At 38.8% G+C, this 13,016-nt stretch overlaps 1 protein-coding gene across 5 annotated transcripts in view; it reads right to left on the bottom strand.

Moving 5' to 3' along the window:
- Positions 1-13,016, bottom strand: part of PDE4D (phosphodiesterase 4D) — a 1,151,628-nt gene that overhangs the window by 729,544 nt on the left and 409,068 nt on the right. For 4 of the 5 annotated variants that reach the window (XM_032626892.1, XM_032626893.1, XM_032626901.1 and 1 more), the window contains exon 1: positions 10,293-10,915. The exons of the other annotated variant lie outside the window; for it this stretch is intronic. In XM_032626892.1, the coding sequence (XP_032482783.1) occupies positions 10,293-10,558 (266 nt within the window). In that variant the 5' untranslated portion in view covers positions 10,559-10,915. Of the gene's footprint in view, positions 1-10,292; positions 10,916-13,016 lie in introns of those variants that run through there. 5 annotated transcript variants of the gene reach the window in all.

The following is a 13,016-nucleotide window of genomic DNA, read 5'->3' as shown; positions in this document are numbered from 1 at the left end:
GGGATTGGCAAACTATGACCAGTAGACCAGATCCAGCTCTTAACTGGCCCCCATCTCAGATCTGCTGTGGGTGAAGAGCTGGCTTCCTAGATGTGACCTGAGCAGTTGTACCAGGCCTCGCTCTCAGAAGTGCCCTGTGTGGGACTGAATGCTCTGCTGTTGCCTTCATGAAATTCTTAATACTTTTTTGAACGAGAGTTTCTGCATTTTCATTTCACACTGAACCCTGCAAGTTAGGTAGCCGGTCCCATGTGGGTGTTCTAGTCTGGAAGTAAATCCTCCATAAGATTACAGAGGTGTAGAAAAATTGGGCTCCTAGCTTACCTCAGCTTTCACCTATTTGCACAGAGATCCTCACCGTTTTAAAAAGCCCATGATTGTGCCCTTTGGAAGTAGAACTTAGAAACTGCCATTAGCAGGTATAGCAGTTTTCCACAGAGCAGTTCTATGCTTCTTTGCATCTCTGCAGCTACCAGGTAGGAAATTAATAATTATAGGGTGATAAAAATGGGGTCCCAACACCTGACTTTCAAGCGGGTAACTGGAATTACCCAATCCAAGTTCAGTGCATTTACCTCCAACTAAGGGATTCAGACCCAAAGAACCCCTACAAAAACTGAGGTCCTTCTTCCAACAGTGGAAGTATCAGTGGTTTAGGACCACTGGGTTGATACATTAGAGAATCTGATGCACCAAGATGGTTTTAGGCATAAGGGATGTCATTTACTGAATTTAAAATGTTGAATTAAATAATGAGAAGGTTACTTCCTTCCCAAATCCTTTCAGTCATTCTTACTACCTGAAGGAGAAGGACTTAACTGGTCTTTCACATCTCTACATTACTTACTAACTGCCATTTTAAACGAAGAGAGAGCAGACCTCAGACTCAGACCCTCTAGCCGGTCGTAGTCTCCAGTCAAACTTGAATCTATTTAGCTTTTATTCATTGTATTTTTGTTCAATGATCTTCCATGTATGATAAATGACACTGGTTTCCAATTTACAGTAAGGATATAAAGCTTCATTTTTAAACATATAGGCCTTTAAATAAAAATATAAATCAACCAAAAAGAAATTAAATACAACACTGTACAAATGACCCACAGATGTACTTTAAACTGAGAAGGTGATACAGGAATAAGCGCACCATTAATGACACTGCTATTGCTATTGTAAGAGGGCTTTATCAAAGAAGCCTGGTTCTATTCAGAGGCAAGCTGTATAGCGTTCCGCCTTGTGGGTCACCCGCCTCCAGTTCATATAAGTTTTAGTTATTACCACCCATAAATCATACACTGCTCTATTTGGCAGACACTCAGTAGAAAGTCATAAAAAAATCACACTGCAAAGTAAAACAAATACTATAAACCTAAAGAAGGTAACCAGTAGAAATGATAATCCAAATAACCTTATTAGGCAGAAAGTTGCTTTCTTCAAAAGGTCAACAATACACACTCACTATTTATAAGTATAAATGTGAAATCAGCTACATAAGAAAATGAAAAAAAAACCATGTACCCTCCCCTAATAATAATATACAGAGGAGGCCACTTTATTTTAATGATAGCTAATTTGATCAGAGGGCTATCTCATAAGACTAATGGAAAGGAAATCGGTTGGTTTGAAATTACTGCAAGGTAAAAGTGGGTATGAACTATGGACTAAATATTTACATTAAAATAACCTGCTAAATCTCTTGAAAATGTTTTTCTGTTATTCAATTTTACTTATTCTGAAGATGTACTTTGGAGAAGTGGTACTTTGTTTCCGTCAGTTCAAATTTCTCCAAATTTCATACTAAAAACACGAACAAAAAAAACCTGCAGGGTGTTTTGGGGATTTTGTTTGCTTCAAATTTCTCCTCAAAATCTTGGCATTTCTTTTATTAGCGTAAGTCTTGTGTATAATTGAACCACTATGAATTCTAAGAGATAAGAATTAGTCATAAGAGTTTAACAAGCTAGTTATTCAGTAATTTACCAAGAATAATAAATATATTTTCATATTTTTTCAGAAATACAACAGGCATAAATTATTTTCAAAGTATAAACTAAAAATTATTAAAATGCATATACTTGACAAATTAGTGACACTGTCATATACGGATTCATTCGTGTATACTACAGTCAAATCATACCCATCTAGGTGTGTGTAAACCCAGAACACACACTCACACACACAGAGCCGTGGTGACAAAGTCCAAACAAATGGTTAATCATTGCGTTTGAAACTTCTTTGACTATGGCAATCAAACAGGACATCACCAGGACTTCTAGGCTGGAAGGCTATAGATCTCCCCAGGTGTTCAGCATAAGAGCCACAGCAATTGAGGGTATGTTTCTCAATTAAACAACAAGTATTCACTAAATATATATTATACAGGTGGCACTTGGCCCCTCACAATGGATACAAAGATTGATGTATGCGAGGGTTCCTATTTTTAGGAAATTACAGTCCAGCTGCACAGTCAAAACACACTCATGAAAAAGAAGACAGCATAAGACAGAAAGTGTTAAATAAATGGCAACACTGTGCTCTCAGAGTTCAAGGACAGATCTCACCAAATGAAGTAGGCAATTTGGCCCTGTACACATTTGCTCCTGAAAACCCAAAGTCGAGCCATTAATCCCAGTGTTTTCACTTCCTTTCCTCTCATTAAACTTTACATTTTATTTATGATATACTGGCCCAAAGAAAGCAATCTCAGAAATGCCCTTTTAAAGAAGACAGATAGCATGTACTTATGGTCCCAGAGATATTTCCATTCTGAAAGCAGGTATCTTGTTAAGTCAAAGAGACCATCCCAAAATGGGGGGACTGGGCAGGAAAGCTGGAGGATGGGTAGAAGGAGAGTGTTTTGAGGTCAGATGGGCTGTGGTCCTCCTGTCTGGCCACCCGGTCATTCGCCGTCAGCCTGTGAGTCAAGCCAGCTCTGGTTACCAAGCAGTTCGCTGCTGTTGCTTAGTGACTTGAGCCTGCAGACCATCATTTCCAGCTGGCTCTTCTGGAACCGAACTTTAATAGATTTCTGACTTAATCTTTTCTTCAGAGCTCAAGCCTTTCATGCCTTTCTCTCTGAATCACTGAAAATAAAATTATTCTCTGATTGGTTTTGTCTTGATGCCAGTCTTAGTCTAAAACTACTCTAAAACAGAATGTTTTCTGTTGACCTTAAAACCTTCCTTCATCAAGGACATAGATTTCTCCTCCACATACACATATTTTTGTCAAAAAAAAGTCTACATTCATACAAGCCACAGGTGTTAAACAAACACACTGAGATTCCACACTAAGAAAGGGTCTGTTCCTACCCTTCTGTTAACTAACCACCATTCTGTGGAAGTCATTGAATATGCCCTGTTGCAGCTTTGATATACAAGCTGGGTAGGGAAATAAATGTGAATGTGATTCTTAGCCCAAAGGAAGGTAATACTGAAAGAATACACGGTGGAAAGTTAGGCAAACCTGAGTTTAAGTTTTAAGTCAACTCACTTCATGGCTGCATAGCTGAATGATCTTGGTTATGTACCAATTTCTCTGGCCTTGGCATGTGTATGTGTAAAATACAGCTAATAATACTTAAATTCAACCGTGTTTGTTTTGAAAGGTTAATGTACATAAAGTATCTGACACACAGCAGGAGCTAAATCATTATTGCCTATGTTATAATAAGTCTAAGATTATAAAGTTATGTTATTATGAACCTAAAGTTTTTAGTCTAAAATGAAATTAAACAATTTGGTCTCATATCAACTCAAGATCTCATTTTGAAAATAAGTACTTCATTTGAAATAGCTGGACAGCATTTATGTCCTTAAAATTGAATATGAAATGATTTTTTCCTGTTTTTTATACATAGTAGAAGAAATTGGTGTGTTAAGATGGTATATAACTGAAGATACAGTAAAAAAAATTTTTAATTTGAATTTTTATTATTATCTACAGATTTCCACGTTTCCTACCCTAAATCATGGCTTCCAGATGGTGTCCTAGAGTGAATACCACCAATGCTCTCATTCTGAAGGTCCTGCAGCCTTTTTATGAACCACAGAATTATTAAAGCACTCTGTCCCCTGTTTTTACCCATGAGGCATGCACCTCACTAGCTTACAACAGCAAGTTGGAACTTCTTTTTAATTACTTATCTTAAATGTACTGTGGTTTGTTATCACTTTGTAAATTTAGTCAGTTTCTTACTTGTAAATATCAAATGCCTCTATAGCCATATGACTTATGAATAAAAAGTCTACAATTCAAAAAGGTTGAGTAACTAAGGTCAAATATGAAGTGGCCACAGAGCTGGAAATACGTGGCTTCCACTATGCTAAACTCCTCACAGTTTAAAAACATGATTTTTTTCAAAAGCAAAACCATTAAAAAACAATGACATAACTTTGTCACACTGGTGACAATAAAGCTTCTTCCTGAAACTGCTACTTGAAGAACAATTTTGGTAGCTTCCTGTCTAAGAAAAAAAAAAAAGTGCTGAAGCTCTGAAGCTCAATTAATTACCTAACCTCACAGGAGCTTGTTATTTATAAAGAAATTTATATAAAGAATAACTTCTAAAATTAAAGCTATGATTTAAAAATTATTTTAATGAACTCTGAGATTCAATTTTTTACTTTCTTCTCATTCAGCATTTCTACCAAGTTTATAAAAAAGACTGTGCTTTTGCCTGGAAGTAGTTTCACCACTAGCATTGACAGAATTGACTTTGGCTGGTACAGATACACTTAATCTCTTTTCTCTTTAAGATAAATGTCAAAGGTCACAGAAAGTACATGAGTCATAAATTGCCAGGTTATTTCATTGTTTTCTTCATTTTCCTCAGTAACTATCTGTCACATTTTTATTTTGTAATTTCTTAAATATCATAAAGGCAACTGACAAGTTTTTAAGATGAATATCTTCCTGGGGTCTTCTGATTTTAGGAAAGGCTAAGCATGCTTTTCAAAAGTTACAGACACGCTTAACTTGCAGTGCCCCAAGATTCCTGCAGAAGCCACACAGCCAATTACACCAGAGACACAGCTAAAGACTCAGCCAACTGGCTCCACCTAACCTGCTGGCATTACTTCCTGTTGTGCGTCCCAGAAAATTTCCCCCGGAAACTTCCCCACCTCCTTGTATCACACTATAACCACAGCCCACCTCTGGGTTCCCAGCTCCTAGGAGAGCACCAGCAATGCCCTACTCTGGGTATCCTTACCATAAGGGAGGAGATAACCTTAAAGTTAAGTCAGGCAAATGTAGGAAAGTTGGAACAAAGAAGAAAGAGTCTCAAATAGAACACCTAAATAATAGCTTTGAAAATCTACTTGGGTGTGTGTGGCGGTGTGTTTGTGTGTGACCTATAAACTCTCTAAATGGCTGGATTTCTTCTTTATAGGTGATAAAGGGTTTCTGGATCCTTCTGTAACTTAAAGAAAATTTATAGTGTATTTCTCTCTTAAACAACAACCATGAGAGCAACTGTAGTTGCTGCAGAAATTATGGCTCAAGAAAGCAAATGTTTACTTTTAAACATGAGCAATTTTATACCCAATGCCAAGTAAAGAGAAATTTATAATAAACAAAAATTATAGCCCAAAACATTTATCTAGCTCCCTGAAAATCTTTAAGATTTTCTAAAAGTCTCCTGAAAAATGCCTTTCAAAAATCCACCTAAAGAAATTATTTTGTTGTTTAAGGACATTACTAACTGCTTCTTCTACCTTTGGATATGTTGTAATTAAAAACACACACGCATACACAGAAATTTTAAAGATAAGACACATGGTATTATCTGGATAGTATCTTGCCCAGAGAAATCCTATTGCCTAGTATCACTTACACACTCTAGAACACGTTCCTTCATTTGGTACACAGAACCCAGTGTAAAGTAAGGAAAAAAACTGAAAAATATAAAGGTTTGCCTGACTGATTTTCCGGAAATAAACTTAACACTGAAAGTTTTCTTCACCAGAAATTCCGCTGACGTTCATGTTGACATCAGAGGGAATTCCCTACGTTCATGTTGACATCAGAGGGAATTCCCTACTCTGATGAAAACAGAGTCTGGTCTATAATCACTAGACTACAAAGTACTAGACATTAAGTAAACATGGTAAAACAAAGTGATGAGAAGCACGAATACAAGAGGGTCCTAATCTAACACACAGCACCAGATCGAACACCAGTGTTCAGTGAACATTAGCTAGGGATATAATGATTACTAAAAACATTGTCCCATCCACAAACAACTGACAGGGTAACCTAGAGATTCAGGCTGAGCGAGACTGGATTAATGGACACATAATAAAGAAAATATTAGCTTATGTAATGACCCTCATTAAGTGTCTGTCCCTGTGCAAAACACTTTAATTTACACATAATTGTACTTAATAAAACCACAACACCAAGTGGATACGATTACTATTCCCAGGAAATTGGGTAACAGAGAAACAAGCCTATGTTAAGCAACTTGTTCAAAAATCACAATAGTAAACGGGAAGTCAAAATTTAAACATAAGTAACCGGACTTCTTCTCAGATGCTCTCTGTCCAAGAGTCCCACAGCACCTGGAGTGTTGTATCAATTCAGTAAAATACTCTTTAAATGGGTTGTGAGAATCCAAGTGAAGTCTGGTTAAGAACAATCAGGATCAACCTGATAACTACAGCATATAAATGTGAAATAACCTAGGGTGTTTAGTTAAGAGAATAAGTTTTAAAAAGCATGATAACACTGACATTACTGATTAATGGATGTGCCAAGATGAATAGAGCAGGGTCCTGGCTCTCTGATGGGTTTTTCCAAGCCTCTTGCCTTAAGGGCTAAGTTATGGAAGACAGGAGAGATTCAAGCTGTGGGGTTTTCAAAGCAGATCCAGGGGGACTTCCCTGGTAGTGCAGTGGTTAAGAAACCTCCTGCCAATGCAGGGGACTAGGGTTCGAGCCCTGGTCCAGGAAGATCCCACATGTCGCAGAGCAACTAAGCCCATGCGCCACAACTACTGAAGCCCACGTGCCACAACTACTGAAGCCCACACGCCACAACTACTGAAGCCCGTGCGCCTAGAACCCGTGTTCCACAACAAGAGAAGCCCCTGCTCGCCACAACTAGAGGAAGCACACGTGCAGCAACAAAGACCCAATGCAGACAAATAAAAAAAAAAAGCAGATCCAGGAACCAAGGATGACAATTACAAGGAAGGAGATTTCAACTGTATGTAAGCAAGGACTTCCCAGTCACTAGACTTGTCAAAAAATAGAATTTCTCTGTATAATCCTCATCCAGGAGGTATGCAGAGATGTTAAAAGACCAGTCATCATAGATATTACTCTATGAATTTAACTATGGTATAGAGGGTGAACCAGTAGCTGTTACTGCATTGTGACTGACATGGGTGGGCTGTTCACCAGATGTTTTACCTTATTCCTGGCAACGTGGCTGAGATAGGTTTCCCAGCCTTCTTTGCAGTTATATGTGGCCACAGGACTGAGTTCTATCTGGGGAATTCTGGGATAAGTAATGTGTGCAGTTCTAGACCTGCCTCATAAAAACTCACAAATGCCATCTTCTGCCATCTTCGGATTCAGCTGAGCCTGGCAAACTTGGAAACCATGTGTTACCAATAGAAGAACCGCAAGATAGTAGAACTTGGCGTCCCTGAACTACCCCAGGGCAGGCTAGCTCCCCACAAGACGCAGAAGCAAGAAATAAACATTTACTGTGTCAATCCACTAAGATTTGGAGAGTATGTCGTAAAGCAAAATGTTTACCTGAACTTAATCAGATGCCTTCCAATATGATTTTTTCTACTGTAGTGTAAATAATTTGAAACCAAGAACAGCTCTTGTTCAACTTTGTGATCAGTAGGTACAAGCTAAACACTTTGGACTCAGTAGGTATTAAATATATGCATATCGAATGGAAAGGAATATCAAGTATAGGAACCAATATTCTGAGGCAGGAACACACATGGTGTGTATTTAAATGGCTGATCGTTTAATTTAGGAGGAGGGAAGGATTTGACTATGGTTGCGGTAGTAGCAGCAGTTTAGATAGCTATATATATATATATATATATATATATATATATATATATATATATGCAGCACAATTTGGAATAAACTTTTAAAATTCTGGATCATGCTTAGTCCAAGTAATGAAAGCACAGATGGAACAATATTTGTCGAAAGATGCCTGTGGATATTATGAACGTCTTGTGGCTTGTTGAACCAATAGGAAAATATGAGGCACTCTTTCCAACTCCCTTGCTGGATGCTTTTTTATCCATGAGGGATATTGTCTCCCCTTCGTTACTGAGAATTGGTATCATGATTTTTCTTTTTCATGTCCATCGCTCTTTTGATGCCTCCCTCATCTGCTGGAGACCTGATACACCATAATGAAAGATCAGCAGAAATTGTGACCTTGGAGTTTCTCCAAACAGCATCAGAAAAGGAAGTGCCAGAAATTTCAGAAGAAAGCCTGTTTTCATGAGATTTCCTGCTTTCCTTACATCTCAACATGTCCAAATAGTTCCGATAACCTTCAGCTGAACTCGAGGGTGCTTCACTCAGAAATCAAGTGTCTGAGTGGAGGCTTACTCATTTAGCAACAGGTACAATTAAGGAACTATAATTAAAAAGGCATCTCAACCAAAAGGGACATTGCATACCAGAATTCTGGCCCTGACCCTGTCTGAACTCCAGCCAGCATCCTGCTGATGCTCCGTCTCAAGCCGTCCCTCTCTTCAGAGCATCTCCTAGTGTTCATCTATGCCTTTCATTCACTACTTATCTCTGACAAATTCTTTCAATAGTATCTTCCTCAGAGAGAAGTCATCCTTTTCCATCATTTAAGACTGAAAAAAATCAATGTTTGTCTTACCCCCCTTACGAGGGTTATACCTAACTAAACTTAGAAATGCCACTTAGTTAAAATCTTGGGGAAAATAAGAACTAAACTTAGAAATGCCACTTAGTTAAAACCTTGGGGAAAATAAGAACACTTCCCCGATCAGAGATCTAGCTATTTAAAATGACAATTCTGAGGTCAGACATTTCTTTGGGTGGGTCATGCCTTTTATTTCCTTTGTTGCCTATTTTCATCTATGACATGAATGCATTCCTGGGTAGGGCCATGTGGCTTTAAGCTTAGATTTTGATTCTATTTCTTGCTGCTTCTTTCCTGGAAGTCTTGATTCTGTTTTTTGGGGGATTTTTGTTTGTTTGTTTGCTTGTTTGGGTTCTGTTTTGTTTTGTTTTTTCCATTCCTGGCATACTCTTTCGTGTTCTACGGAAAAGCTGTATAAAAATCATTCAGTCAGTTTCTCAACTAACGTGCTCGTTATTTTTTTCTGTTATGTTGTTTTCTTCATCATAATTAATATTCATTTTGCCAAAATGTGGAAGTAGTGCATAGAACCTACTACTGCCTAAAATTAACCAACTGTGTATCACAGACCCCTCTTTCTCCGATCATAGCCTAAAATTGCCTCTTTTCAGGCAGAAACACCATAAGCTCACACGATGATGTATTTTAGTATTTGTTTTTACAAGAGCATGAAAATATCAAGAATCATCTAGAAACCTACGTGGTATCATATGCCTAAAACAAATTCACCTAAAAACATTCGTAAAGAAAATAAAAATATTGACAAAATAGTCGAATTCAAATTCAAAGCACATGGCAGTATTACCGAGTACCAGCCTGCAACTTTCTGCACGGCATTCCTAAACCCACTGAAAAGGCGCGTTGAGATTACAAACATATTAAAGTCAGTAGTTAGGAGGGGTTTTACTTGGACACACCATTACACACATACACACACCCACACACACACACTCCATACACATCTCTATTTAATTGGGGATCATGCAGAAAAGAGAACAAACTATGATTTTCCTCCTCTCCTTTCTGGTCCTTTCTTTCCTAGGCTGTTGCAGGACCCGGCAGGACTATAGCTTAGGAATTCAAAGAAACACCACCACATCGTATAGGAAAAAAAAAAACCTGCATTCTTATTTGACATCTGGAATTCAGTTTTCTTGTAGGAACTTGCAATAGGAATTGAACTTTGAGAACCACCCACCTCAAAGGCTCCTATTACCAATCTCAAGGATTACTGCCCTGACTTGGACATCTGTGGGATTTATTAAGGTAGATTACTTCTGATAAATCACGGGTCAGGGGTGAAGACGAAGACGCTCCCCTCCCTACCCCTAAAGTGAAAAGCGGGAGGCGCAAAAATCACCCAGAGGCACCTGGCCACCATGTCTGATAATCCGTGCAAACCTTACCACGTATGTGCCACTGTGAACCGCCGCTGTTTGGGGATGTTGCTACTGAGAAGCATCCTGCGCAGGAGCCTGGGGGAATTTCTCGGCGAAATCACCGGTGAAAGCTTGGGAGAAACCGATTTCCTTGCCGTCTTGGACTTCTCGTGCTGCAACAGGTTTTCCCGCAAGGATTTCACAAGATCCTCGTTCAGCCAGGGGTTTGGACAATGCGGATTATCCACTTCAGGGACTGTTAAAGTGTCCGGGCTTGCCGTCTGCTGAGCCATTTTCCCGGCCAACTTTGTACAGTTGGCAACGATCCAGGGCAACGTGGTTCCCTGGCCTCTTTCCAGTGATTGCCTTCCTCGGACTCTCGGGGAGATGTCCGGGGAAGCAGGTCGGATCTTGCCGCTGCTAGTTCATTCGGTCGCCTGCCTCAGTCTCTCGGCGGAGACTGGGCTGGGAGTAGAGGAGGCGAGCGCACTCCACGGCGGAAGCCTCTTGAACGTCACCCCTCCTCTGCCGATCCCCTGCCAAAGATCACCGCCGAGCTCGCAGGGCAGAGGAACATGGAGGGAAGCCACGGCGAGCGAGGCTTTTGTCAGCGCTACAAGGCAGCCTGTTAAACTATCGGAACTAATGCGCCGCAGCTGCTCCTGTGACTTCTGCTTATGTACATAAAAAGTCCTGGGGGGAAGGGCTTAACCATCAGATGCCTGCTGCTGTTTGGCTGGTCTTTCCATTTGCTTATTCCTGAATCCAAAGGAAAGAAAAACTTTGAACTTGACCTTCCTCTCCCGCAAGGTCTGTTTATCTCCCTTCGGTCCGCGTTCATAAAAGAAATTGCTAGTCCCTGGTTTTTATAAGGAGAGAATAAACAAACATGAGCTAGACAAGGAGAAATACATCCCTGTTGGCTGAACTCAATCTGATGCACCTTATAAAACAAATCCCAAGAGAATAAAATGAACTCTTTCTTTTCCTCCCTCTTTCTCTCTAGTTAGAAACCAAACAAAAGGTTTCAAAATCCTGCATATGGAACACATTACAGGTTGCGTTGTGTTGTTTAGCCTTGCTAATGCAGGCCCTTTCAAAGCACGGAACAACACAAGTTACATACACGAATGGTGTTTGTTATCTCTTTACATTTAAACTTACGATCCACCGGAGGAACAGACTGTTTTCACAGGGGCCTAAAAAAGATTTTAGAGTTTCAATTATTGCTTATGGTATATACATTTTTATTCAATTATAGAAGAAATAAACCTAGCTTTTCATAGTTATTTCCTTAAATGTTTTTAATATAAGATTTTTATTCGTGGTCAGAATAGCTTCAACAAACTTACTCAAAGGAGGTTTAAAATAAAAGAGAAGATATTATTTCTTACCTATTTAGTTTGCTACTGGAGAAAAAATGTAAATATTACAATAATTCAAGTAAGTAGGTGATAAGGCCTGTTAAATCTCATTATACGGACACCAGAAGTGTAAACATTAGAACTGAGTTTGGAAGGGAATCCAAACCTTTGATTATAGATGTCCCCAGCAGCCCAGTGATGCTACAGACAGCTCAGGATTGAAATCAAATCACATATCTCAGGATCTAAGAAAATATTTTTTAAAAATTTAAAACACAGTAACTTAAGAAGGAGTTAGGAAGTGCAGAACAGAATAGTCGGACTGAATTTTTTTTTGGTTTCTATGATAACTATTAGGTCAATTCTAAGAGTTCCTCCTACTGTCTTCCCTGGTTGTTCCACCTTAAGTTTTAATTTCTTGTCTTTAAAATGTTACAGAAAAGGACACTCTGATGTTCTGTTCACAGAAGCACAGGGTCACCACTTGGTGTACCTATAATAATTTAATGAGACACATGTACCATGACTTAATCAGAAAATTTGTTTTATACACACACACACACACTTAAGTAATAATTAAAATGAATAGCCAATTTCTGTAAAATGGGCTGAGGGCCTGACAATTACATTGGGAGTTGTGCAAAACAGGTACGCATAAGCGTGCTTACCCCCAAAGGGTTTATAATTTAATGGAAAGGACTACACTATGCTCAGAAAAAGACACCAGAAGACCTAAAAAGTGAAATTATCAGGGGCAGAAATATACAATGAGAATGGTGTACATAAGTAAAGAGGGAATGCTGAGTTGCAGTAAAGCTTGAAGAGGGGAAACATCAAAAATTAATGGAAAGGAAATTAAGAAAGAAGTGCACTCCGGATGAGGAACTACAACGTGCAGTTCCAATAAAGAAGAAGTAAGCAAGTTTTGTTCAAAAAGAAAAAAAAACTGAAATCAGTATGTATAAAATAAACCCTGTTCAGGTTTATAGAAATAAAAAATTCAGATAACAGGATAAAGTGAGAAAAAAAACAGTAGGCAGTAAACTGACAGGGCAAAGAAAAGAAAGAAAAATTTCCCACTTTCTAAAGACTTAGTTTCATTCAACAAACACTTGTGGGCATTTATTTTGTGCTAGGCACTATATCGAGTGCTCTAGGATATTTAAAGGTTAGTCCCATGCTGTCCCTGCCCTCTAGGAGTTTATAATCCAGTAGGGCAGATAAAGTGCAAAACAATTGACAAAGTGTAGCCCAGGTACCCAGAGGAGAGCCTGGAAACTGAAGATATTTAAATGCCTGGCTCTGAGTAGAGAAAAGTGATTCTCAGTGACCAAATAAAGGGATTGATATGACTGAGAATGATATAGGATCTATGTTGGGAAATTCA

Source organism: Phocoena sinus, chromosome 3, assembly GCF_008692025.1.
Source record: "Phocoena sinus isolate mPhoSin1 chromosome 3, mPhoSin1.pri, whole genome shotgun sequence".
Classification (NCBI taxonomy): Eukaryota; Metazoa; Chordata; class Mammalia; order Artiodactyla; family Phocoenidae; genus Phocoena; species Phocoena sinus.
Note: the sequence above shows the minus strand (reverse complement) of the source record. Positions and strands in the feature narration are given on the sequence as shown.